The 12,272-nt window shown below is 49.0% G+C and overlaps 4 protein-coding genes across 4 annotated transcripts; 1 reads left to right on the forward strand and 3 right to left on the reverse strand.

Annotated features, from left to right (window-relative positions):
* Window positions 1-83: 83 nt before the first annotated feature.
* Window positions 84-989, reverse strand: ABOM_003646 (uncharacterized protein; the record flags this gene model as incomplete). The annotated part of the gene is made up of 3 exons (XM_022530776.1): window positions 84-499; window positions 548-706; window positions 764-989. 3 exons carry the CDS (start codon window positions 987-989, stop codon window positions 84-86), a joined length of 801 nt encoding a protein of 266 aa, XP_022390818.1.
* Window positions 990-1,261: 272 nt separating this feature from the next.
* On the forward strand, window positions 1,262-2,464 carry ABOM_003647 (glutaminyl-peptide cyclotransferase family protein; the record flags this gene model as incomplete). Its single annotated transcript, XM_022530777.1, has 1 exon — window positions 1,262-2,464. One exon carries the CDS (start codon window positions 1,262-1,264, stop codon window positions 2,462-2,464), a length of 1,203 nt encoding a protein of 400 aa, XP_022390819.1.
* A 249-nt stretch (window positions 2,465-2,713) lies between these two features.
* Window positions 2,714-3,768, reverse strand: ABOM_003648 (YeeE/YedE family protein; the record flags this gene model as incomplete). Its single annotated transcript, XM_022530778.1, has 2 exons — window positions 2,714-3,424; window positions 3,481-3,768. The coding sequence occupies 2 exons, from the start codon at window positions 3,766-3,768 to the stop codon at window positions 2,714-2,716; spliced, it is 999 nt and encodes a 332-aa protein (XP_022390824.1).
* A 1,501-nt stretch (window positions 3,769-5,269) lies between these two features.
* ABOM_003649 (aminotransferase class I/II-fold pyridoxal phosphate-dependent enzyme) lies at window positions 5,270-6,696 on the reverse strand (the record flags this gene model as incomplete). Its single annotated transcript, XM_022530779.1, has 3 exons — window positions 5,270-5,656; window positions 5,722-5,864; window positions 5,928-6,696. The coding sequence occupies 3 exons, from the start codon at window positions 6,694-6,696 to the stop codon at window positions 5,270-5,272; spliced, it is 1,299 nt and encodes a 432-aa protein (XP_022390825.1).
* Between the last annotated feature and the right edge of the window lie 5,576 nt (window positions 6,697-12,272).

Here is a 12,272-nt window from a genome sequence, read left to right on the forward strand (position 1 = left end):
GAATTGTTCAGCCACCACTCAAATCTTAGCGGTTCATGATCTTTATGTTACAATCATATTAACACAGGATATTTTCTTCAGTCTCATTTCTTTGGTGAGGGATTCTTCTGGATCTGCTTGTATACATGCTCCCACAATTCGGGATAGAATGTCGTTGATTCCCTGCCAGGCTGACTCTTCTCTGCCGCGTAAAATTGCCGTAGAGTCTTTCCTGCCCACCAGGGCAAGGGGGCAGGGTTCTTATTGCGAAAGCTCACTGGACGGAAGATGGCTTTGTCAGGAACCAAGTCCCCCAGTCGCACCTCGGTCTGTCGAGGAATCGTCGTGAATTTCATGGTGTTAATGTATAATGTGGCTGTAGGGGGTAGGTTCTTCGCATATTGAAGCGTATGTTCCTTTGAACGCCGAGCAAAAGCGGGGAGAGCAAGGTGTACGAAATTCACGAATGGAGCAGAGGTATAGGAGACGAAAAGCATGGGTAGAGCTCCGCCAACAACAACTGTACATGTTTAGCTAACGAACCGTCAGGGTAGAGAGCCAATCTTACCAGCTGGAGCTAGATACCATGGAAACTCATCGGACGCAAATGCGGGTGCGACAACCAGGACAGACACACCAAAAAGGAAGATGGTCGTAATCCGCAACATCCCCAGAAAGATTGTCTTGCCCGTTCCGCCATGGTAGATCAATATGCGCTCCGGGGGACCTGTAACACTCCGTCAGGGCCAATGTTTCAATTACAAGCTGCTACAAAAAAGCATACCTCGTCGAATAGTTGTCTTTGCGTGTGCCGTGGCCGACTGTGGTGAGCTCCGGGTAGCTGTCGCATTGTTTTCCTTCGACTTCAGAGCCGGAGTCTCATTTTTGGAGAGTCGAAACGGTGGTTGAGTCGTCTTCAGCCGAGAGAATATCGTGCTATTAAGATCCCTCCGCACACCGCGGGGAAGCAATATGCGCAATTGCGGATGCAGTAAGATCTGAAGCCTCATCGTGGACAATTGCATTGAGCGAGAAGAGTTGTCGCATTCGAAAAAGATGACGGAATGCGGATGATCTCCGGAACGTGACCCGCGACGGCCTTGGCGCCGATCAGTGTTGACAACAGGCCAACTTTCTGCGCACAACTTCAAGTATCCTTGTTACACACTCCCAGAGCTGTTGTTTATGCTGTTTGTTAGTTGCGGAGCCGTTCGGATTCGGACTTATCTGTGGTTGTCGCTTGGACAGGGATTGTGACCCCTGCTAGCACTCGGACCTCACCATGTCTCTTGCTAACGGTGGCCTCTTCCGCCCATTGCTTACAATAGGCATTGCACTCTTATACTTCTTGCTTGCTGGTCAAGCCTACGAGGAAATCTCCGATAGCACACTGAATGCCCTTCCACGTCCGAACAATGACTTCGACATCCATAATGGAGCGCTATTAGCGCCCATCCTAAGGCCTCGTGTCTCCGGAACGGCGGGCTCTGCGGCCGTTCTCCAGCATTTTGCGGACTTCTTCCGCACGACCCTCCCAAACTGGAATATCCAATTCCAGAACTCCACGTCGAAAACGCCTGTATCGAAAGGAAAGGAGGTTCCTTTCGTAAATCTCATTGCGTCTCGTGACCCTCCGTGGGCAGCCCCAGGCGACGTTGGCAGGCTTACACTCGTTGCGCATTATGATAGTAAATACTCGCCGGAGGGTTTCATTGGGGCAATTGACAGCGCCGCTCCTTGCGCAATGCTTATGCACTCCATGAGGAGTATTGATGCGGCCTTGACAAAGAAATGGGAGAAGATGCAATCAGAGGGCAACACCGACTCGTGGTTGGAGGAGCAAAAGGGCATCCAGGTCATCTTCTTGGATGGAGAGGAGGCATTCAAAGTGTGGACCGCAACTGATTCGTTATACGGGGCGCGCTCGCTCGCGGAACATTGGGATTCAGAGGTAAACCCTGCTATGTCGACATACAAGACCCCTCTGTCTTCTATATCTCTATTCGTTCTTTTGGATCTCCTCGGCTCTAAGAGCCCCACTATCCAGTCCTATTTCTCAACTACACATTGGGCATATAAGAAGCTTGCCCAACTTGAGAAGCGATTTCGAGACCTTGAACAGTTCAAGTCTTCTGTCGATTCGTCTCATCCAGCATGGTTCATCGATAAGTCCAAGTCGGAGCATGACATCACCACTTTTCTCGGCATACAGGATGACCATCTGCCGTTCTTGGAACGTGGTGTTGAAATTCTGCATCTCATCGACGCTCATCCCGCCAAGGGATTCCCGGTGGTGTGGCATAACGAGAAGGGCGTACCGGACGATGGCGAACATCTGGATCTAGCAACCGTGGAAGACTGGAGCATGCTAGTTACAGCATTTGCGGCCGAGTGGATGGAATTAGAGGGTTTCATGCCCCAACCCAGCGGCGAAGCGTCGTCCACAAAGAACGTTGAACGTTTAAACAAGAAAACTGAGCTGTAAGATATACCAAAATTAATTCCAAGTGGTTTATATACTGCCTTCCGAGGCCCTAATATGTACAGTCTATGTTACATATGTTGCACTTCTAGCTCTATGTCATGATGAATCGTGCTGATGTTCGTGTCGCATAGCTCTTAATGGCGATTGTCCCGCCGGGATCCTTTCACCCGGTCTTCGAGAGATCAGCCGGACACGTCTTTTGCCGTCATCTGTAGAAATTCTTAACAAATGGAAACAGCTTCACGCCACCTATACCAGGTTTCCCAACATGTACCCAGTCATTTCGACAAGGCCCCATGCCGGCTGCAGGGCTGCACGAAGTACCGCAGGACCTGGACACACTCCCCGTAACCCCCAAGCAACCCCAAAGGCCGCTGCACCGGCGACAAACCTCCAATCGATGTCCGCCACAGTGGCTGTTGGGAGTCTCCAGCCGTCTGCCAATGTGGGCTTTGCCCGTTTACCATCCAGACTGTCGAGCTTCTGTCCCGGCTTCGCGGTCAAAAAGGTAATGAGCGACGGTCCGATTCCAAAGAGAATTATGAGCGCCAGCGAAGGATCGAAACGGGCTAAATCGGTTGGAAAGGCGAAGAAACGCAAAACCTTGGCTGGGTTCGCCATTCCGGAGAAGAAGAGACCCATGCCGAATTGCAGCCCTGCCAGATAAGAGAAGAGTGTTCTCGATTTCTCTGATCTATCCATTCTCCGGGGAACGATGAGCCAGTTGGTGACGAATGTGAGAGCGGTCGTCCCGATCATGAACATGAGCTCCGCTGTTGACGGATATACGGGAGTGTAACAGGGCACTCCGGACGGACAAGGCGGGATATTCTGACCCCCCGAGGCGAAATTTGCCGTTAGCAGAGCGGTGGTGAAGAAGATAGCCGTTGCGATGAAGGAGCGCGGCGACAGGCGAGAGAGACCACAGAGCATGTGGCCAGATGTACACCCTCGACCATTCTAGTTTGTGTCCTCTGTTAGCTTGTCTTCTGCATACACAAGCCATATCTACATACTTTTGTCCCCCAACCCAACAAGAAGCCCGTCGCAAGCGTAGAGGCCACCGATGCCCAGGAGTTCGGACCCGGCGGATACAGCGGTATCAACGAAGGCACGAAGAGGTAAACCGGGATGACACTAGACAACAACCCAGCAATGATGGGAACGTTATCTCTCGACGGACGCAAAACCGAACCCGACAGAAGGGACGAAATGCCAAAAACCGCGCCATTATGAAGGAGAAGACCCGAGGAACTCTGGAAGAGCAGCAAAGCGCCCAGGGACGTATGTACGGGTGTAAACATGGCGCAAAGCAACGATCACCAACAATAGTATTGTACGATATCCAACTTCTGCAAGACAACATATAAGGTTCACACAGTAGATCGCAACGTTAGCCTAGGAATTGAATACTAGGAATCCATCTCGCACACATAGCACAACCTCCCGAGATAAAGAAAATTAGGAAGATATCACCAGACAAGTAGGATCCCAACAAACAACTTCCATCGGGAACAAAGAATTTCACTCCTCGCAGTCGGGGACCACCGCGATCCATCCCTCTATTGCTATTGCGTCAACCTTTCCCTGTGGTCCCGAGGGCAAGGGAAAAAAAATAAAAAAAATAAAACCAAAAGTTTAACCGTGGGTTCCATAAGGAATATCCCCCGAGGGATTCCAACACAAAAAAAGAAACATTCCTCATACACTCCATGTTCTCACATCCTGGGGCACATACGACACCATCGCCACAGGGATGGGATATAGTAGACTTGTAGTAGTCCAACGGTAGTACTTTTGTCCCGCCCCGGACCTGCAGGAATCTTTGTCCTTTGACAGGTTATGGACACCCCCCCCGTGATCAAGTCTTGAAGGGGATAAGTCGCAAGTCCGCATTCGGTATCGGGTGGTCCCCGAACGGGCTTAGGATCGGCGCTTCCGGTCGCCTGATTCGGGCGAGAAGTAAACGCATTCTGACGGCTTTTCCATGGTCTGGGCCAATGAGATCGGTGCGTTGTGAAATGGCTCTGTAACGCAGTATTGGCAGTGCGGATATGCAATCCGGGGTCGGCGACTTCATCCATCAGTCTGAGGGCGTTGATAGAATGCGGAGACTGGGCGTATCGGCCGGGATGAGGTCGCCGATGTCTTGTGTTTGCTCTGCATGAATGTGGATTTTGATAGGGGGTGGGGAACGCGTGGTCTGGATTGTCCCTTTTCTGACTGCCGATTTATACTTCTCCCTTGCATTTGAAGTGCCATGATGCAGGGTGTGAAGTCTGATGTCGCTAAATATTGGCTGTGGAATCTGTGGGGTTGGTTCTGGGGGGCTTCGTGCTTATATGTCGGCAGTTGGAACTGGCGTAGGAATGTGTGGGAGGAGTGGTTGTGTTCTCTTTCATGATACTGTGCTTCTCAATGGTCTGTATATTTACTTACAGACTACTATATCATGATGCATCTCTTTGCGCCATGTGATACTATAGCTGGTCTAACAGGCAATCTGTTAAACAGTCCAGCTATACAGGCCGGTAGTAGTTCGATGTGCTTTGAATTTGGAATGTATTGATTGATTTAGCGATTGATAACATTAAAAGAAAAGGAAAAGAAAACATCAATCATAACAATAATAGTCATAATGGCATGGAAAGGTGTACTTGTGAAAGGACAGTCAGACTGAGACAGAAGCAGAAACATTTTTCTGTGCATAAACCATTTTCTGAATAAAATGATAATATCACGGATAGTGTTCATCCAGTTTACCTCTGTACAATTTCTTAGCATCCACACAAGCATAGCTTCCACTCACAGGCGTAACTTGAATGTAGTTGGAGATAGGGACGGCGCATACTGGTCCGCCCATTCGATGATCGATTTGACCAACGCTTCAATCTGATCTACTGTATTTTCAACGTGCATCATGACTCGGACCCGCTCCTTCGCCATAGGCACAACGGGATACCGCACTCCATGCGTGTGCATGCCGCGGTCTAGGAGCCACTTCTCGAGTTCGTGGCTGTAGCCTGGCTGTGTGATGATGGGGATGATGGGTACAAGAAACGAAGAGCCCTTGGCAAAATGTTCAGTGGTGGGAATGCTCAGGATTCCGGATCTGCGAACATGTTCCCATTGGGGATGGTGGAAGAGAAGGTCATAGAAGTGGTGGATCCGGTCTTGAAGTTGCTTTCGGCGCTGATAGTGTTATTGTGTATTAGCCTTTGGAAACTCCACCAGCTGTGTGGAGAGTGTCAGCTTACCCAGTCACCCTCCTCGCTGATCATAACAGTGACCGCAGCCTTGATGGTGGCAAAGAAAGTGAAGGCCGGAGCCGTGGTGAACATGAAGTTCCGCGCATGGCTAACAAGATATCTTTTGATCAGACCGTCACAGAGAATAATACCTATGATTGGTTAGTCGGAGGATGGCACAGCATAAAAGTGCTGGGGATGTGGAGGAAGCCTACCACCACCCGCTCCGATGGCCTTGCCGAAGGTGTGTAACCGGACAGCAAACTCATGCTCTAGACCCAGCTGACAGGCTAGACCAGCTCCACTTGGCCCGACAATACCATGGGAGTGAGCCTCGTCAAGGATCATAACTAGATTGCCTTTCGGCAAGGCCCGTTTCGCTTCGTTTACGATCTCAGCCACGGGCGCCACGTCCCCGTCCATGCTGTAGATAGATTCAATCGTCACGAAGACGGTATTGAGCCCATCGGCAATTGCTGGCTCCAGTAACTTGACTTCCTCGAGAACGTCGTACAAGGACTGCGGGTCGTTGTGTGCAAATGGTCGGATGATGTGTGCTTTTGAGGAACGCATGCCATCCCGCGTGCTGGCATGGATCTTTGCGTCGTGAAGAATGGCATCTCCCGTCTGCGGAAGAGTCGCATGAATAGCAACATTGCCCTCATATCCGGAGGGTAAGATCAAGCCCTCGTCTGCATTATAGAAATGGGCCAAATCTCGTTCGAGCTCGTCGATATACTGAGTGGTTCCACCCAGAAGGCGACTGCCACCGGTTCCGATAGCAAAGTTAGGATTCCGTGCAAGCTCTCGGAGAAACTCCTCGCGCGTGGCTGCACTCCCACCAAGGGAAAGGGTGTTATTGGAGCCGAAGTCAACGCAGCCAAGCTCATCAGCTGGAGCTGTAAGTTTGAAGATCTGGCCTTTCTGGCGGCTGGGGTCGAGGGCCGCTTCAAGGTTCTCGCGGTATGCAGACGGAAGGGCCATGGTGGGCTTTGGAGACTTTTCTAATATGATGTGTCTCTATACGGTAAGAGATCGTCTTCAGAAAGAATGTGCCATAAACAGAACTGGAGTGAAAAATAGAGGCAACTTGAAACAGGGAACAAACAGGCATCAGGCCATGCTTTATAGCTTCTTTGGAGTCCGCCACAGCTGGGATTGGATTGTGGCCTCGGCATGCATTGTTATACAGGATTCTACGTATAGTTGGATACACTTTCCAGCGCCCACCCTGAAAACGAGAGCAATGTCCCTAAAGCGATGGCTCCGCGGAACTACGACTCAGGAGACCAATCCTTGCCTTGTTAGAACCACAATATCACTCATTGCCACATTCGTTGGAGCAATGGAACAGTCCAGGTGAACGAGATCAAAGTTAGTCCGGCCTTGTACCCCATGAGTGATGGGCACAAATCCCGGTACAAAGGGTCCACCAGCGCTGGGACATACAAAATGCATCTAGCGAAACCTTTTCAGTCTTTCCATGACGCATTCGTCCAAGCCAGACCATAGGAAACTTGGTTGGACCGGGTTCAAAGTGCGTGTCACTGGCAAAGTCGAAGTTTTTGGCAAATTCTGTACCGTCCTTTCCTCCACTAAGCAAGAAGCCAATAACTCTATCATGGAGGCCACATAAAAAGCTAATACAGATCGTATCAACTTCCAGTTAGGGAAGTAACTTGGTCATTGTGTGATGTCAAATGACCATTGTTGACAGTGCACCGGGGTACGGCGGGAATATAAAAAAGTAAACCAGATACACCTGAAACAGCACAACAGTCATTGGTTAACCATCCATCGTATACTGGTGGCATATGACCGTAGACGGACATTTTGGTATCATGGTTTATAAAATATGGAGATCGGCATTCGGCACTGCGTATCAATAGACTTGCACTGCCCATTTGGCAGCGGCGATAGGCCACATAGCGATAGCCAAGTTTAGGACCGAGCCACTATCCTGGGATCCTATGTCATCGTGTCTAGGGTGCGTTGAAAGAATGTCCCCACCTGGTCCCCTGGTACAACAACTTATACAGGCGTTGCCCTCACGGCCATTGCGATTGTGTGGCCACCGAGGAAAAATGGGAGGCGGATTCAATTCCCCGGAGGCACCGACCCATCTCAGGTCTAGACATCCTCTCCTGCATTGACCCCCCACTGGAGGAAGGCTCCGCTCGCCCTGTCATGTTACTGATTCTAGATCCCATTATCCAGGTAGCTAACTAGCGCGAGCTCCGCCCGGTGTTACCGACAGGCTGGGCCGAATTGATGGGACGTATCTCGGTCCAGGTAGCACCAATTGGCGCCGCTCCGATTGCGTTGCATGGGCTGGGACTTGGACTAGCCAATGAAGTAAAACCAATAGAATAGTTCAATACATGACCACTGGGGACTCTAATAAGGAACGAGTCTACCCCTACGAGAGCAAGAGGGTGCGGGGCCAATTCTCCAACAGGAATGCGAGGCCGTTTCATGGGGATGACGTGAGAGTTTTGGCCCGAGACCGACTCTCAATTGTTGGTTTCTGAGTTGCTGAGAACGATCTGTGTTTAGGAAGTGCTGGCCAATCGATTGACTGGCGTTTGAGAGAGCCGCATTCAGCTCCATACCATCCACATATGCTTTTCCAGAAATGCACTCCGTTTTAATTGAACAAATAGAGTAAGGATCACTGTCAGAGGTGGTGGTACTGCGCAGAATAAATCCTCTCGCTCGATATTAAATGAGCATTATCTTCCGTAAAAATAATTTAGTACGGAGGACGTTCAGGACGCAACGCTATCTAAACCATGTCAAGAAAGTACCTACGTGTGAGGAACGAGTGGACGGCAGTCCATGCGTGTTCATTTACACGGAGGGGAAGAAGTGAACAGAAAGAAAGGAACAAAGAACGAAGAACAAAGAAAAAGAAAGGAGGAGAAATGGGAGGCGTAGGAGAGGGCTGCCGGTGTGTCTCGAGGAGATCTTGTGGTGGTTCCGGGGTGCAAGAAGACTAGAAGGCTAGAAGACTAGAAGACTAGAAGACCTGAAAGTATATGCAGACCAAAAGTTCCTGCCGTGCTACCATGTGTGAATGTGGTTCTCTCACGGACTCCACCGGACAAGAGCGCCCCAGTCTACCCCTCGAACCATACACCATGATGTTCCAAAGTTTGGAATCTTTCTTTGAAAGCATTGAATGGTAGTACTAGTGAGAACGAAGGCTTTTGGAACCATTCTAATTCGTGACCCACCTAGCAACACAGACCCAGATATTGCGACCGCGCCGGAGCTATTAAGCAGGTTTTCTTGGATCAAGATGTATAGGGCGGTTCATACTTAGTCGGTATAAGGGGCTTCTGTTCAAAACCCAGCCTGAGAAGACGAGGTCGAATTGGATGACTTTTCCACCAGTTTAAGTTTCCAGAGACTTTTACCGGCAGGTTCAAGACTGGGTGGTAACACAACCGAACCGTACCGGACCATATCAAACGTTGAGGCTATTCCCATCATTCACAACAAGGCAACAGAGAGGAAGTAACCCCGTCGCCAATAAAGCCTTGGCATACTCCATACAGGGGATCTGTCCAAGTGAATACGAGAGTCTCGTCATCGACTTGCGAGAATTTACGATTGGAAGGCGCACAGACTTGTCCTAACATATAAGGCGGCAATCAGATGGGCGATTACTGACTCGTAGCCATACTCCCAAACCTTATTCCAACATAATCGCCCTGATATAATAGTGATTCGCCCGATGCCAGTGGGAGAACCATTTGTTTCACATCACCGGGAGAAGAAAGTTCGCTCGAGCTGCTTGTTCACTGCGCCGCATACCGTAACAGGAAGGCGGATCAAGGCAGAAATGGATGGATTGAACTATCTTCGTCCATCCGACAACCTCCAAGCGGGGAAAGCGATGTGATATACCGACTCAGAAGTCCTTTTGCCTCGCCGGGTGCACATCTTTCTACCTGACTCAGTCGTCGTATGTGTGATCTGGATTGGGCCATCATGATATCTACATGACGCAGACTCTTGCATCGAAATGACGAACCCTCCGGCTCGAGACATGATCTCTTGTATGTTAGGAACATTTCGCACTCGCAATGAGACATAACGAGATGAACAATAATACACCACTGATAATGGACGATGGAAGTCGGGGCTGTCCTTTCCTGGAAAAATGCAAAGGTGGGTCGCCGGCAGATCGGGTTTATATGACTGGTACGTACGGCGTATTATTTCAGATCAGGTTTCTAATCCACATCACAGAGCGAAGATTATTATCTGTCGACATGAAGCCTCAAAACCTTATGCTTGTGTGATTATTGGGAGAGTTTAGCTGAAAGGCTACTGCGCACCTCCTGACTGGGAATAGAATAGATGTATGTAATTTAGGAAAGACTATCAAAGTAGAAACGAAGGATATGGAGAAGCTTTCTACTCACTAAGCTACCCATTCACGCCTATACTATGTGTAAGTGGGCCCTTATTCAACTAACACAATACGAGTCATTGTCTCATTGGTACCCTTCTGTGGAAGGATTCTATTATAGGCACAGTCGATGTACATGACATTGATTCTAGACCGACCATCCTGAGAATAGGCCGTTGTGATTTGATAGCATGGTATAGGGGGCCAAGAGAAGAGCTATCTGATCCCCAATCCACGTTTAAATCGGCACTTCGATATCGGTGGGAAGCCAAGAACCCAGGTAGCAATCCAGCACACTTTTCTAGTACTTCGAGGTTGCTCATAGTGAAGCTGTGGGATATCATCATGGACGTTAGTAAAAGCTCATATTAAGTGCCATGGTCAGCATCGGAGTTTACCTCAGACTGGAATATTCTCTTGCAATGGCCGAAGTCCTCCCATTGTTTATTCCCAGTCGGATCTGTCCCCAAGTGCATCCGAACCACCCCTATTGCGCCTTCCACTCTACCTCTACTGCCTAAAGAAGGCCTAGTTCGAACACTAACATAGCTAGTAAACGAATGTTTGAGAGACAGATGATAGCGCCTCTGATATGAATGTCAAACATTCAGATGGCTGTACCAGCACCTCGCACGTCGTAGAGCATCAGGATTCGTAGCAGTTACAATATTGAGTTCACTTTCCCTCGATTAAGCTTGTCGAATCACGAGCAAACCCAAACTGACGTATGGCTATACTCCGTAATTGTAAAGCTTACCAGAATCCGAAGGTGGATGAGATCTAACATTCTGTATTTGTAAGAAGTCAGCACAGTGGTATTCCAGAGTTAGGTTAATCAGACTGCAGCTCATTTAGGAATTGACCCTGGGTCATACACCAACGTTTCTGGTGCTAACAATAGTTAATCATACCGAGGTGGTTGATATCGAGAGGGATAGCAGCATGGACAAGACACATCATTCTACCTAATATCCACACTTCGTGGTCGTACAAAGATGGGTATGAAGGGGCCCTGTGGTATTGATCTCATGCAAGAAGTCCTACATACCATTCTGATTACTCGAGTTACCGTTTGACACTACCAGAGCCTTTTTCATTACACTCTGGTTTGCAATAATTATGAATGTAGTATTAGACACAATCGATGGATGCGCTAGCAGGTATCCCAGTTAGATGGCAATTTTCATACTCTTGAGCATTTCCAAGTAATTGTACTGCTTCACTGCTATACGTTACACACTTACATAGCCTCACACAAACACCAGTTTCTAGGTGCTATTCTCTCCATGGGACCAAGAAGATGACGATAGCTTCCTTAACAGAGTATCCAAGAATGAATCAATTGTCCCCGATGTAGGCCTTCGCGTTGGGTTGCTTGAAACTCTTCTCGGCTTTTTATCGGGGTTATTGTCATAGGGGCGGAGCTCTTCCAGAACCGCAGCGGAGCCTCATCAATTACCTACGCTCGGCTCCACATGCAATGCAGGGCCGTTTTTGCACAGGTAACGATGATATAATATTTTTACTCACTGCTCGGGAGAGATTTCTCGAAAAAGATTAACGTCCGCATAAGTTCTTTCATAGCTCCGAATAGCAATTGATAATATAGAAAGCTGGGCATGTTCTGCGGACGGGCATTCCGAACTTGTAGGGTTTAACAGTTAGAAGCTATTTCGAATGGCAAAATATGACCTTTTTATCGCTGAGGTCGAGTTTTCAATAGGTGAAACCCATACATATAGCCCTATAGGGCTACCATTTGCCTTGGACAGAGTTGATCTGCGCATTTAAAACCAGGTGAGAATCTGATATGATCGCCGATACCATACACGCCGGAGAAAGCTTTAGAATTGAGTTTACTCACACCCAGGCATGTCACACGGGTGGAAGCACCACGTGGAGAATGCATCAGAATGCATCACGATCGGTGAAATCTTGCACGTGGATCTGGAACGTGGACCGGTACAGGAACCGGGTTTTATCGGCTTGACGAGCCCGCTGAATTTTGGATCCCTACTCCCTAGTGTATCTTGGGATCCCTCGCCCTGTTAGATTTTAGGAGCTAGTGTGGGGACTGCGTAGGGTGGCTGAATGGGGTCGATGTCTTAAAAGGTCATTCAACGCCGCTGGCGGCTGAACA

This window comes from Aspergillus bombycis (genome assembly GCF_001792695.1).
Source record: "Aspergillus bombycis strain NRRL26010 chromosome Unknown contig00026, whole genome shotgun sequence".
Lineage (NCBI taxonomy): Eukaryota > Fungi > Ascomycota > Eurotiomycetes > Eurotiales > Aspergillaceae > Aspergillus > Aspergillus bombycis.